Below are 13,290 nucleotides of genomic sequence, written 5' to 3' on the forward strand. Positions count from 1 at the left end.
CAGCCCAAGAAGGGCATGGTGAGTTGCCTCAATGACCCTCATCCAGTTGCATTCATATCTACTGTGACGAATTGCTTTGGGAAGTTGGTCATGACCAGAATCAACTCCTATCTAAGCAAGGACCGCAATTTGCCAGTTCCATAATAGATCTCACTTGCTCTTCTCTCAGTCTTGGATCATCTGGACAATAGCAATACCAACAGTAGGTTGCTATTTGTTGATTACAGCTCAGCATTCGACACCATCATACCCTCAGTACCAATCAACAAGCTACAAAACCTGGGCCTATGCACTCCCTCTGTACCGAGAACCTTGACTTCCTCAGTGGAGATCAGAAATAGCATCTGTACATCTGTAGAAATTTGCAAGCATCTTTGGTGACATACCAAGTCTCCTCAAACTCCTAAAGCAATATAGTTACTGCCGTGCCTTCTTTGCAATTGCATCAATATGTTGGACCCAGAAGAGAACTTCAGAGGTGTTGACACCGAGGAACTTGAAACTGCTCGCTCTTTCCAAACAAGAGAAAATCTGCAGATGCTGGAAAGCTGAGCAACACACACAAAATGCTGGAAGAACTCAGCAGGCCAGGCAGCATCTATGGGAAAAGAAGGTACAGATGATGTTTTGAGCTGACACCCTCTTCTCATTGCTACCATCAAGGAGAAGGTACAGAAACCTGAAGGCACACTCAATGTTGTAGGAACAGCTTCTTCCCCTCTACCATCACATTTCTGAATGGACAATGAACCCAAGCACCCTACCTCACTATTTCTTCTTTTTTCACTCTTTTTGCACTCCTTATTCAATTTATTTTTATATAATATAATTTATAGTTATTGTGTATTACAATATACTACTGCTGCAAAACAACAAATTTCACAACTCATTATCATCATTATGTGCTGTGTTGTATGACATTCCTAGCAAATCTTTCAGCACAAGTGGTTTGCCTTTGTCATCACCTGGGCAGTGTCTTTACAAGGTGGGTGTCCCCAGCCATTATCAATTCTCTTCAGAGATTGTCTGCCTGGCAACAGTGGTTACATAACCAGGACTTGCGTTATGCACCAGGGGCTCATACGACCATTCTACATGTTGACCGAGAGTGACTTGCAACCTTTAGTAGAGATGTATCTCCACCCCACCACCCATGAAGTATGCCAATGATATTAAACCTGATTCTGAGGAATACTGCATGCAAGAGATTAGCACTGGTATGCCATTGCCTTATCCAGATTGATTTTATTCTGGTATCATCATAATATAGATCTCTGTGGTGTCCAGAAAATGCCTTTAGACAGGTTCAGCATCTAATTACATTGCACAATTCTTACATAAAATAAATCATTGTAAGAAAGCTGTCTGTAACTGATCCCTTAATCAACTTAGAGAGCAAAATAATTGGTATATTCAAAAGAACTGGTTTAAGATGGACATATCTAACAAATATTTTCAGTTGATTGTTGTTACTTCTTGTTCTATAATATTTTGGTGCCAATATAATGCAGAAAAGTTAATACATGCCTTTAAAAAGATTTTTCTCTGCCAAATCTTCTGGAGAACACTCAGGATAATGCCGATGATGATTTCTCAATTTCTGTATTTGCATACTCCAGGAAATTACTGTCAGCTTCATAGTATAATGACAGTGAATGTTCACAGCTTTGCTATCATTACAATTCCAAATCTGGACAATTTAAAAATGTTAACCTTTTTCAATGAAGTGTCAATTAAGTCCTTAATAGCTTGTGCATAATTACTTCAGTACAGTCAGACTGTGGGGAAAGGAGAGTTTGCATGTGGTTAGCGAAGTCCTTAAGAATACACTTTTTGAATTCTGTATCTTTCAATATAGGTTCCTACATACAGTATATGTCTCAAACTTTATTTTGTTTGTTGAATGTTTAAAATGTGACCCAAAAATGAATCACTATCCATGCTGTTGGTATGTTGATTTGTCGCTGAGCAATATACTGAAGACCAGTAACATATTTCCCTGACAGCCAGACTGTCTTTACTTGTCGGTTTATGAATAACCATCCCTATGTCATTCTTGCAATTCTCACCCTTAAAATAGCACCATTTAAAGAAAATAACTTTTTATACCTTTTTGGATTCCTTTATTATATGTACGTACATGGAAATATACAGTGAAAGGCATTATTTATGTTAACAACCAGCACACCCAAGGATGTGTTGGGGGCAGCTTGCAAATGTCACCACACGCTCTGGCACCAACATGGCATGCCCACAATGTTCTGAAGAGCAATACAGAACACAACAAGCAACAAAACAACGGCAAAACAAGCCCTTTTCCTCCAGGTGTTGGCAAGATAACCAGACTAACTCTTTCACACCCCCCGCCTTTTTTTTTTGGCTTTTGAGTATATGTTTTGTATTTTAGAGCAGGATTTGCTTTGGAAGCTGTTCTCACACACCTCTGTGTATGATGAAGTAACCACATCTGATGGATGCTCAGCTGGCTCCCCGCCGTCCACTGCTGTGGGTGTGTTGGAACCCGTCATAGCCTAAGCTGCTGGCTCAGAATGAAGTGCTGATATGTGTTGGTCACTATTGCACTCATTGCAGTGTATGATAGCTTTACAGTCTTTTGCTTGGAGCTCTATTGAAGCACAATGTTTGAAACCCATTGAGTGCTCCTTTAGAAAGCATCTCCAGTCTGCAAGTGTTTATTTTTTCTGAATCTTCTGCATTTCTTTAAGGGTGAGTTTTCTTATGGACAGGACATTGTCTATTGGTGTTCTTGTTGGAGTCTTATACTTTAGTTTTGTTGACTGTGACCGGAGTTTTGGTTTTCCATGTTTTTGCTAGAGACCTCTCTTTGAATGACGAGTTGCCAGAAGTTGACAGCATAAAACTAGGGTTATTTTACATCTTGGTGGTGTAGACAAATTCCACAAAGAAATAAAATGCCAGACGGGGATATGATGCTTTGTTTTATACTTGAACCCTTCAGTTATCCAGTGTTCTTAGATATTGGCTGGTAATTTCTCCACTACAGGCTTTACTCCTCTTGTATCCAAGAACCTCAGTCCTAGTTTTTTTCACTGCTTGCAGTTCTGACAACAGTTTTGCCAGTAGCTTCTGCAGTTCTTGGTGTGTGGGCTTTTGAAAACTATTGAGTTTACTGAAGGGGGATTCTTCAATTGCCTCTGGAGAATCATGGCATTTATCCAGCCTCTGCCACAGCATTTGTAAATCCTTAATTGGGTTATTAATGTACACAGCTCTAACCCTGCTTACACGTTCAGGTTCAACACCGTAATTCCCTCCAGGCTCAGCAAGAAGCTCAGAGACCTCAGCCTTCACCCTGCCTTGTGTAGCTGAATCCTGGACTTCCTGTCAGATCGCTGGCAGGTGGTAAGAGTGGGCTCCCTCATCTCTGCCCCTCTGCCCCTCAACACGGGTGCCCCACAGGGCTGTGTCCTAAGCCCCCTCCTGTACTCTCTGTATACCCATGACTGTGTCGCTACTCACAGCTCCAATCTGCTAATTAAATTTGCTGAAGATACTACACTGATTGGCCTAATCTCAAATAATAATGAGGCTGCCTACAGGGAAGAAGTCATCACCCTGTCAAGAAAACAACCTCTCCATCAATGTCACAAAAAACAAAGGAGCTGGTTGTGGACTACAGGAGGAATGGAAACAGTCTAACCCCTATTGACATCAATGGATCTGATGTTGAGAGGGTGAACAGCTTTAGGTTCCTTGGCATAAACATCACCGAGGATCTCATGTGGTCTGTACATACCAGCTGTGGGGTGAAAAAGGCACAACAGCACTTCCTTCACCTCAGACAGTTGAAGGAGTTTGGTACGGGCCCCCAAATCCTAGGAACTTTCTACAGGTGCATAATTGAGAACATCCTGACTGGCTACATCACTGCCTGGTATGGGAACTGTACTTCCCTCAATCACAGGACCCTGCAGAGAGTGGTGCGGACAGCCCAGCGCATCTATAGATGTGAACTTCCCACTATTCAGGACATTTACAGAGACAGGTGTGTAAAAAGGGCCTGAAGAATCATTGGGGACCTGAGTTACCCCAACCACAAACTACTCCAGGTGCTACCATCCGGGAAGTGGTACAGCAGCATAAAAGCCAGGACCAACAGGCTGTGGGACAGCTTCTTCCACCAGGCCATTGGATTGATTAACTCATGCTGACATAATTGTATTTCTATGTTATATTGTTGTACACACTTTATTATAAATTACAATAAATTTCACATTGCACATTTAGATGGAGGCGTAATGTAAAGAGTTTTACTAGTGTAGATGAAGGATGTAAGTAATAAAGTCAATTCAATGTTGTAGCGACTCCCCGACAAGTCACACACAGAGAATGTTGGGCTCTTCACTAGGATTGAGATTTAGTTCTTCTAATACATTACAAAAACTTGACTTCTGGGACAGATAACTGGCAGGCTGGTTGTCAAACACTTAAGTTCTGATGTGACCTGGCCTTGATTAGCTAAATACCAAGCCAAATCTAATGCACTTGCAGCTCTTGAATGAGGGCATTGTGGAGACTGGTTGGCAATTGTGTGTCCTGGGTTGGAGGGAAGTAGCAACTCTTGATTGAAGTCTTTGCTGCAATGAAACTGCAGAAGGGGTGTTGTGGCTCCTTGCTGCTGTAGGCCTTGACTGTCAACATCTGGACTGTGTGAAAGGCATGTTGATTGTATGGACAACCATTCCTTGTAGTGCTGGAGAGCTGTCTTTTTTCATGGCTCAGATGTATTTGGACATGTTCTTTTGTAAGCTGTTTTGGCTGTTGTGATGGTAAAGCATGACTGAACCTAATTGCAGATTCACCGCTGTCATCTGCTGCTTCATACACCTTTGCCTTTGCTGAGATGTGCATGTGCTTTCTCCATGTCTGTGTGAGCTTTCTCAATTTGCATCTCACCTTTGCGTTTAGATTAACCCATGCTCATTCTTGCCACTTCGGCTCTGCCACAGGCTCGTGCTGCAGCTATGCTAATTGTGGACTCCTTTGAGTTTCGCAAATTCTGACCTGACTTCCGCGTCTCAGCGATCGACGTTGCTCGAGTTGGAAGTTGACATTGTTGTGTACAGCATTTAGACATGTCTCCAGTCCGTGGGCAATGCCTTTTGAAACTGAGTTATCGTTTCTCTCTACTGCCTTTGCAGTAAATACAAAGCTATGCAGCAAGTTAAACATCTCAGAAGTTACCCGAGGCGACAGCTTCCTTCAGGATTTTTAATGATACCTTACTTGTGAAAAGGGCAAATAAAGAGTGGATGTCTTTCCACATGTGCTTCAAAATAAAATCCAAATTAACCTGTATAGGAAATGATGGACAAAAGCAGCTTACATACAGGAAGTAATGTTCACACAGAATGACCTATTCTTCTAGAAACCGGAATGCCTTGGATTCCATGTGCTGTAACCTTTTGGACCAACCCGTCATACTGAAACTTGTCAAATGACCTACTGATGTCTTCATAATTTCATAATTGCACCGCTGGAATTAGCTATGTTATTACAGAATGGTATTCCCGTGCCACACTGTCTTCACTCTAACAAATATTACATAAGACAGTAAGACATAGGAGTAGAATTAGGCTATTTGACCCATTGAGTCTATTCTGCCATTCAATCATATTGGATCTTTTTCTCCCTCCTCAGCCCTACTCCCCAGCCTTCTCCCCATAACCTTTGATTCAGTGTTCAATCAAGAACCTATCAAGCTCTGCGTTTAAAAACACCCAATGATGTGGCCTCTGTAGCTGCCTGTGGTAATAAATTCCACAAATTCATCACCCTCTGGCCAAAGAAACTTCTTCACATCTCTGTTTGAAATGGACGCCCTTCTATCCTGAGGATGTGCCATCTTGTCTTAGACTCCCCTACCATGGGAAACATCTTTTCCACATCTACTCTGTCTAGGCCTTTCAACATTTGAAAGGTTTCAATGAGATCTCCCCCCCCCCCCCCGCACCACTCCATCCTTCTAAATTCCAGCGAGTACAGACCCAGAGCTATTAAATGTTCCTCATATGAAGAGAGCCTGCAGAGAGACCTAGATAGTTTAGGGGAATGGGCAAAGAAGTGGCAAATGAAATACAATGTTGGAAAGTGTATGGTCATGCACTTTGGTGGAAGAAATAAACAGGCAGACTATTATTTAGATGGGGAGAGAATTCAAAATGCAGAGATGCAAAAGGACTTGGGAGTCCTTGTGCAAGATACCCTGAAGGTTAACCTCCAGGTTGAGTCGGTTGTGAAGAAGTTGAATGCAATGTTGGCATTCATTTCTAGAGGTATAGAATATAAGAGCAGGGATATGATGTTGAGGCTCTATAAGGCACTTGTGAGACCACACTTGGAGTATTGTGTGCAGTTTTGGGCTCCTTATTTTAGAAAGGATATACTAACATTGGAGAGAGTTCAGAGAAGATTCACGAGAATGATTCCAGGAATGAAAGGGTTACTGTATGAGGAACGTCTGGCAGTTCTTGGGCTGTATTCCCTGGAGTTCAAGAGAATGAGGGGGGATCTAGTAGAAACATTCAGAATGTTAAAAGGCCTGAACAGGTTAGATATGGCAACGTTATTTCCCATGGTAGGAGTTTCTAGGACAAGAGGGCATAACTTCATGACTGAAGGACGTTCTTTTAGAACTGAGATGCAGAGAAATTACTTTAGTCAGAGGGTGGTAAATCTGTAGAATTTTTTTGCATGAGCAGCAGTGGAGGCCAAGTCATTGTGTGTATTTAAGGCAGAGATAGGTTCTTGATTAGCCAGGGCATCAAGGGTATGGGGTAAAAGCAGGGGAGTGGGGATGACTGGAAGAATTGGATCAGTCCATGATTGAATGGTGGAGCTGACTCGATGGGCCGAATAGCCTACTTCTGTTCCTATATCTTATGGTCTTATAACCCTTTCATTTCCAGAATCATCCTTGTGAACCTTCTCTGAATCCTCTCCTTTCCCAGCACATCTTTTCTCAGATGAAGAGCCCAAAGCTGTCCACAATACTGAAGGTGAGGCCTCACCAGTGCCTTATAAAGCCTCAGTGTCACATCCCTGCTGTTGTACTCCACATCTCTTGAAATGAAGGCAAACATTGCATTTGCCTTCCTCACCACCAACTCTACCTGCAAGTTAACCTTTGGGGTGTTCTGTACAAGGACTCCTAAGTCCCTTTACTTCTCAGAGTTTTGGATTTTCTCCACATTTAGAAAATAGTCTGCATGTCTATTTCTTCTACCAAAGTGCATGACCATGCATTCTCTAACACCATATTTCATTTACCACTCTCTTGACTATTCTCCCAATCTAAGTCCTTCTGCAGCCTACCTGTTTCCTCAACACTACCTGCCCCCTCCACCAATCTTTGTATCATCTGCAAACTTGGCAACAAAGCCATCTATTACATTATCTAAATCATTTATGTACATCATTAAAAAGAAGCGTTTCCAATACTGAGCCCTGCCGCACACCACGAGACGCTGGCAGCCAACCAGAAAAGGATCTGTTTATTCGCTCTTGCTGCCTCCCACCAGTCAGCCAATGCTCTAACCATGCCAGTAACTTTCCTGTAATACCATAGGCTCTTAACTTAGTAAGCAGCCTCATGTGTGGCACCTTGTTGAAAGCCTTCTGAAAGTCCAAATATCCACTACATCCTTTATCTATCCTACTTGTAAACTTCTCAAAGAATTCCAACAGGCTCATCAGGCAAGATTTTCCTTGAAGGAAACTGTGCTGACTTTGTCCTGTGTCACCGAGTACTCCAAAGCCTCATCCTTAACAAATGACTCCAACATCTTCCCAACCATTGAGGTCAGGCTAATTAGTCTATAATTTCCTTTCTACTGCCTTCCTCTTTTAGAGTGGAGTGACATTTGCAATTTTCCATTCATCTTGCACCATGCCAGAGTCCAATGATTTTTGAAAGATCATTATTAATGCTTCCACAATTTCTGCCACTACCTCTTTCAGAACCCTAGGGTGCAGTTCATCTGGTCTGGATGACTTGTGTACCCTTAGGTCTTTCAGCTTTTTGAGCACCTTCTCCCTTGTAACAGTAACTGTACTTCTCTTCCTTCACACCCGTCAACATTTAACGCACTGCTAGTGTCTTCCACCGTGAAGACTGATGCAAAATACTCATAGTTCATCTGCCATCTCCTTGACCCCTGTTATTATTTCTCTGGCCTCATTTTCTAGCAGTCCTATATCTACTCTCATCTCTCTTTTTATTTTTTACATACTTGAAAAAGCTTTTACTATTCTCTTTGATATTCTTTGCTAGCTTGCTTTCATATTTCATTTTTTCCCTCCTAATGATTTTTAGTTGCTCTCTGTAGGTTTTTTAAAGTTTCCCAATCCTCTGTCTTACCTCTAATTTTTGCATTGTTGTATGCCCTCCCTTTTCCTTTCACATTAGGTTTGACTTTCCTTGTCAGCCATGGTTGTACAATTTTTGCCATTTGAGTATTTTTCTCTTTTGAATACACCTATCCTGCACCTTCCTCACTTTCCCCAGAAACTCAAGTCTTTGCTGTTCTACCATCATCCCTGCTAGCATCTCTTTCTAATTGACTTTGGCCAACTCCTCTCGTACCACTGTAATTTCCTTTACTCCACTGAGATGCTGCTATGTCAGATGTTACTTTCTCTCTCAAATTAAAAGAAACTTAATCATACTATGATCAGTATCTCCTAAGGGTTCTTCTACCTTAAGCTCCCTAATCACCTCTGGTTCATTACATAACACCCAATCAAGTATAGCTAATCGCCTAGCAGGCTCAACAACAAACTGCCCTAAAAAGCCATCTCGTAGGCGTTCAAGAAACTCAGTCTCTTGAGATCCATTGCCAACCTGACTTTCCCAATTGACCTGCATGTCGAAATCTCCCATGACTATCATAACATTGCCGATACGACTTTCCATTTCCTTTTGTAACTGCCGTCAGGGTCCTTTTACCCTTGCAGTTTCTTAACTCAACCCACAAGGATTCAAAATCTTCTGATCCTATGCCACATCTTTCTGCTGATTTGATGCCATTTTTTGTTCGCACCAGCAGAGCCATGCCACCTCATCTGCCTACCTTCCAATCCCTCCAATACAATGTCTAACCTTAACATTCAGCTCCCAACTACAACCATCCTTTAGTCATGATTTAGTGATGGCCACAAAATCTGTAATAGTGCAACAAGGTCATCCACCTTATTTCTTATACTCTGTGCATTGAGATATAACACTTTGAGGGCAGCATTTGCTACCCTTTTTGATTCTGCATCCCCAATGCACTAATACTCATCTTACTGGTTGCAGTTCTGTCCTGTGCTCTGCAGCCCTCCTGACTGTCTGTCTGCATGCATGTTCTCTTTGCTTTTTTATCATCCATCCTATCCTGAGTCCCTTCGCTCCAGTTCACTCCCCCTGGCGTCCATTAGGGGTGTTTTGTTCACGCTCAGCTGATGTTTACTCTTGTCTCTGATTTAGCAACTGTCATAGCTTTACATGCGAACTCAGATCAGTAATTAGTTGGTCTTATTTGCAACATTAATATGTTAATACAAAATCGTCCAATATTATATCTTAACAAATTTTTTTGTTTTTGATGCATTCGAATTCCTAATCTATTGCTTTTGTTTTTTGTTTGTGTGTTTTGTGTTTACTAAAATTCCCTCATTACAGCAGCAACATTTAAAAACATACTTGGCAATGTGCAGATTTAACTAATAATAATACTGTACGGCTTTGTCTGCTCAGGCGGTATTGAAGCTGGGTATGGTAGCACCACAGTCCAGGAACTGCGTATGTAGCCAGCTCCTAGCGTTACGTACCCCGTAACTGGGTTGCCAAACCAGCAGAAATGGATCACTTAGTTGGAGTCTGGATTACTAGAACTAAGAAAGTTTTATTAAAGAAACAAGCAACACAGTACTCTAATCAAAAGGATAATAAATGCAACAGTTCAGCAATGATAAACACACATGTACACAGAATTAGGATAACAGGATCAATCAAGCTCTATCGTCGTCTAGGGGTAAATGACCAGTTTCAAAGTGACGCAAAGTTCAGTTCAACGGAGTTCAGTTCAGTTCACAGTAATCACTGCCGTGGCGATGGACAGTGGGGGGAAGGAGAGACAGAGCAAAAACGAATGAATATTCAAACCGGTTCCACACAGACCTTCGATATTCTTCGCAGTCAGCTTTCAGGCGAGCCCTTTGTGATGTCTTCTGAGGTCACCGACTGTGACCCCTCTGTTTCCAGATACGATCGTTTCTCTGCGGTGAACCTGGCACCCAGGCAAGGACGGACACACACCAGGTTCCCGCCAATCGTACCTTTCCACCCTGTGCGTCTATGGCTTGGTCCCGCGACCAGCCCTCCAAAACTCCCACCGACGTGTGGGAGGTGCACCGCTTCCAGGGTCTCGTTACCTCATGGTGTCGTGTGTGTGTTGCCTTAGCGAACCTGTCCCTTTTTATCGCCCTGCTGGGGTATCGCCTGTCCATCACTTCAAACAGTTCAGTGTTCAAAGGGTAGCCGATCTTGACAGCTCTCCTTCCGTCCCTTCATTAAAATCTCCAAATGCTGCTCCATTGTTTTCCTTATCTCTCTTTCTCCTGAAGACAGGCAGACCAACTGCTCGCAGATCCCACTGGTGCCAGCACAGGACAGCTAACATCTTAATCTATGTGTATTCTCGTCACACTAGTTAAGCACAAAAACACTGCACTCCCGGTATTGCTTCTGGGTCTCAATCAGTGCACCAAGCTCATCCATTTTACTTCTCAAGGACCCCACGCATCACATGTCAATCGTAGGGAATGGAAGGTCTATGTTTCCTCCTCCCAGCCTCAACTTCCGCTCTGGGTCTGCAGCCTCTGTGTCACCTCCCCAAGTTTCCACGGGATTTCGGGTCATACTCCAGCAGCAGTGTTGGTTTGCATCACTCAATCAGCTGGAATCTGGAATAAACACAACCTTTACTTCAAGCACAAGGTAACCATCACAAATGGTCCTGGCACACAATAATCCAGAATGACACACAAGAAAACATAAAATAACTTGAAATACTATGAAAACGGCAAGCACAGGAGCTATCGCAACAAGCTGCCACTAGCGCGGCACCATCTTGCGTGGGGAATAAAAATGTTAACTTGTTGGTAACAAAGGGTATAGACTTTTAAGGAATACAACAGACTTTTAAGGACTTACAATAAGGAATGAAACTAGTTTGTCCAGATATTTTTCATACAGGTCAACAGAAAACAATGTGAAAATCAGATTTGGTAACAGTCAGCAGGTAAGGTAGTATCTGAAAGGAGAAACAGTTAACTGAAACATTAAGTCTGTTTCTCTTTCCAACAATGTTGGCTGATCTGTTGATTGCAACATTTACTGGTTTTGGAACACAAGACTGTGGTTTAACATCATGACATTTTCTGAGTCACAAATATGTATATAATCTTCAACAATGTATAATTTTGAAAGGATATGGAGAAGAGTAGATGGATTGGAGTAGACCTTAGCAAGTAGTGATACCTTCATTAATGAAACCAACCAATATGTAAAGAAAAATTATTATGATATTTTATGTGTTCATCTTTCATCTGTTACCTTAGTAGATGTTTCTTGGTTTTGAAAAGTTGGTATCAGTAAAAATGTCACTTTATCAACTGTTTAAACCAAAAATATTTGAGAGCATTTTGTAATTCTTGAAGTTGTTCTTTTTTTCAGAATAAAACATTGAAAATAAGTTTGGCAAACATCCCGTCTCATCTAATGGAATTTTCATATAAAGCTGAAAGCCAGCGGAGCCAAAAGTAAGTAATTCAAATCTATATTGAGCCGCAACTGGTGTTCTGAAAATGTTTTCTTTTGTGATGTATATTTTCTTTTGTGATGTATATTTCCTCAAAGGTGCATTCATGTTCTTTGCAGGTCTTTGGAACATGGAATAATGCCTTTCACCTTTCCTAAGGCAAAAATAGCTTTATGGGATCCAACACCTCTTGGTGATGCAGTTAGCCTTCAACTTGCATACTACAGGTAGGAATGACAGATTCTATTTTCCCTGTATATGGCTTAATTTTCGCAATTATTTTCTTACAAGTTGCAAGCTGATGTTGTGTGGCATTGTACTGTTTGAATTAATTTTTTCATTGGTTTCACACTAAGGTTTATTATCACTGATATATGATGTGAAATTTGTTTTGTAGCAGCAGTATAGTGCAAGGACAAATGTATACATTACAGAAATGGTGCCATCTAAAGAATAACAAGGGTAGTGTACAGGGAATGTTCAGAAATGATGGCGGGGGGTGGTGGAGATGCTGCTCTTAAAATGTTGAGTCAGGCTGCTTTCCATCTTCCCTGATGATAGTAATGAGAGGCATTTCAGCTCGAATTTTGAGGGTCCTTAATGATGGAAGTTGTCTTTTTGAGGCACTGTCTCGTAAAGATGTCTTCAGTGGTGGGGAGAGTTTTGCCTGCAGTGGAGCTGGGTGAGTCCATAACTCTTGGCAGTTTTTTTTGATCCAAGGATTAAAGCAGTAAACTGAAAAATGCACATGCAATGCAGGAGGAGTTCAGCAATTCAGGCAGCATCTATGGAGGAGAATAAGCAGTTGGTGTTGTGGCCGGAGACCCTTCATTGGCAAATAAAGTAGTTTTAGTTTTTATAGTATTTTGTATTTACTTCCTTTTAGAGTCTGCAGTGGTTTACTTTAGAAAATTAAATATTGCTGTCATAATTTTTTTTAAGAACTGATGTATTTGTGAAAAGGTTAGGAGCCTTTACTATTGTAGTTCTATGTTTAGTAAATACATCCCATTCCACAGAAACCCGAAGCTGCGTGTGTTGGAGAAGACCTTGCGTCTGGTCCATCGCCATGCCAAACAGAGTGAAAGCAAAGTTTTCTCTTGTTTCCTGCTTGGCTCTGTAGTAGTCGATGATGGTAAGTTCATTAAAACCAATTTCTGAAAGGAAAATTATAGTTATTTTTATTGTAATTTTTGGAGTCTATATCTACTTCTAGGCAATGTGTACAGAAGTTTTACATTTTCTGTACCAATCTCATAAATATTTAAATCCATTGGTGGTCAAAAATATATTGATTGGAATATAAACAGCACTTGACGCTGGCAGTGTAGTCTATCAAAATCCTTTTCACAGCCCACCCTGCAGTTCACCTTAGTATCTTCAGTAAACTTGGCTATTGCACTTGGTCTCCTCATCCAAATTCCTGAAAGAAATTTTGGATAGC

At 41.5% G+C, this 13,290-nt stretch overlaps 1 protein-coding gene across 1 annotated transcript in view; it reads left to right on the forward strand.

The window, feature by feature from the left end:
- Window positions 1-13,290, forward strand: part of stil (STIL centriolar assembly protein) — a 58,387-nt gene that overhangs the window by 3,901 nt on the left and 41,196 nt on the right. The window contains exons 2-4 of the mRNA XM_072273778.1: window positions 11,762-11,847; window positions 11,966-12,073; window positions 12,866-12,981. Of these exons, the coding sequence (XP_072129879.1) occupies window positions 11,807-11,847; window positions 11,966-12,073; window positions 12,866-12,981 (265 nt within the window). The 5' untranslated portion in view covers window positions 11,762-11,806. The remainder of the gene's footprint in view (window positions 1-11,761; window positions 11,848-11,965; window positions 12,074-12,865; window positions 12,982-13,290) is intronic.

Source organism: Mobula birostris, chromosome 12 (genome assembly GCF_030028105.1).
Source record: "Mobula birostris isolate sMobBir1 chromosome 12, sMobBir1.hap1, whole genome shotgun sequence".
Classification (NCBI taxonomy): Eukaryota; Metazoa; Chordata; class Chondrichthyes; order Myliobatiformes; family Myliobatidae; genus Mobula; species Mobula birostris.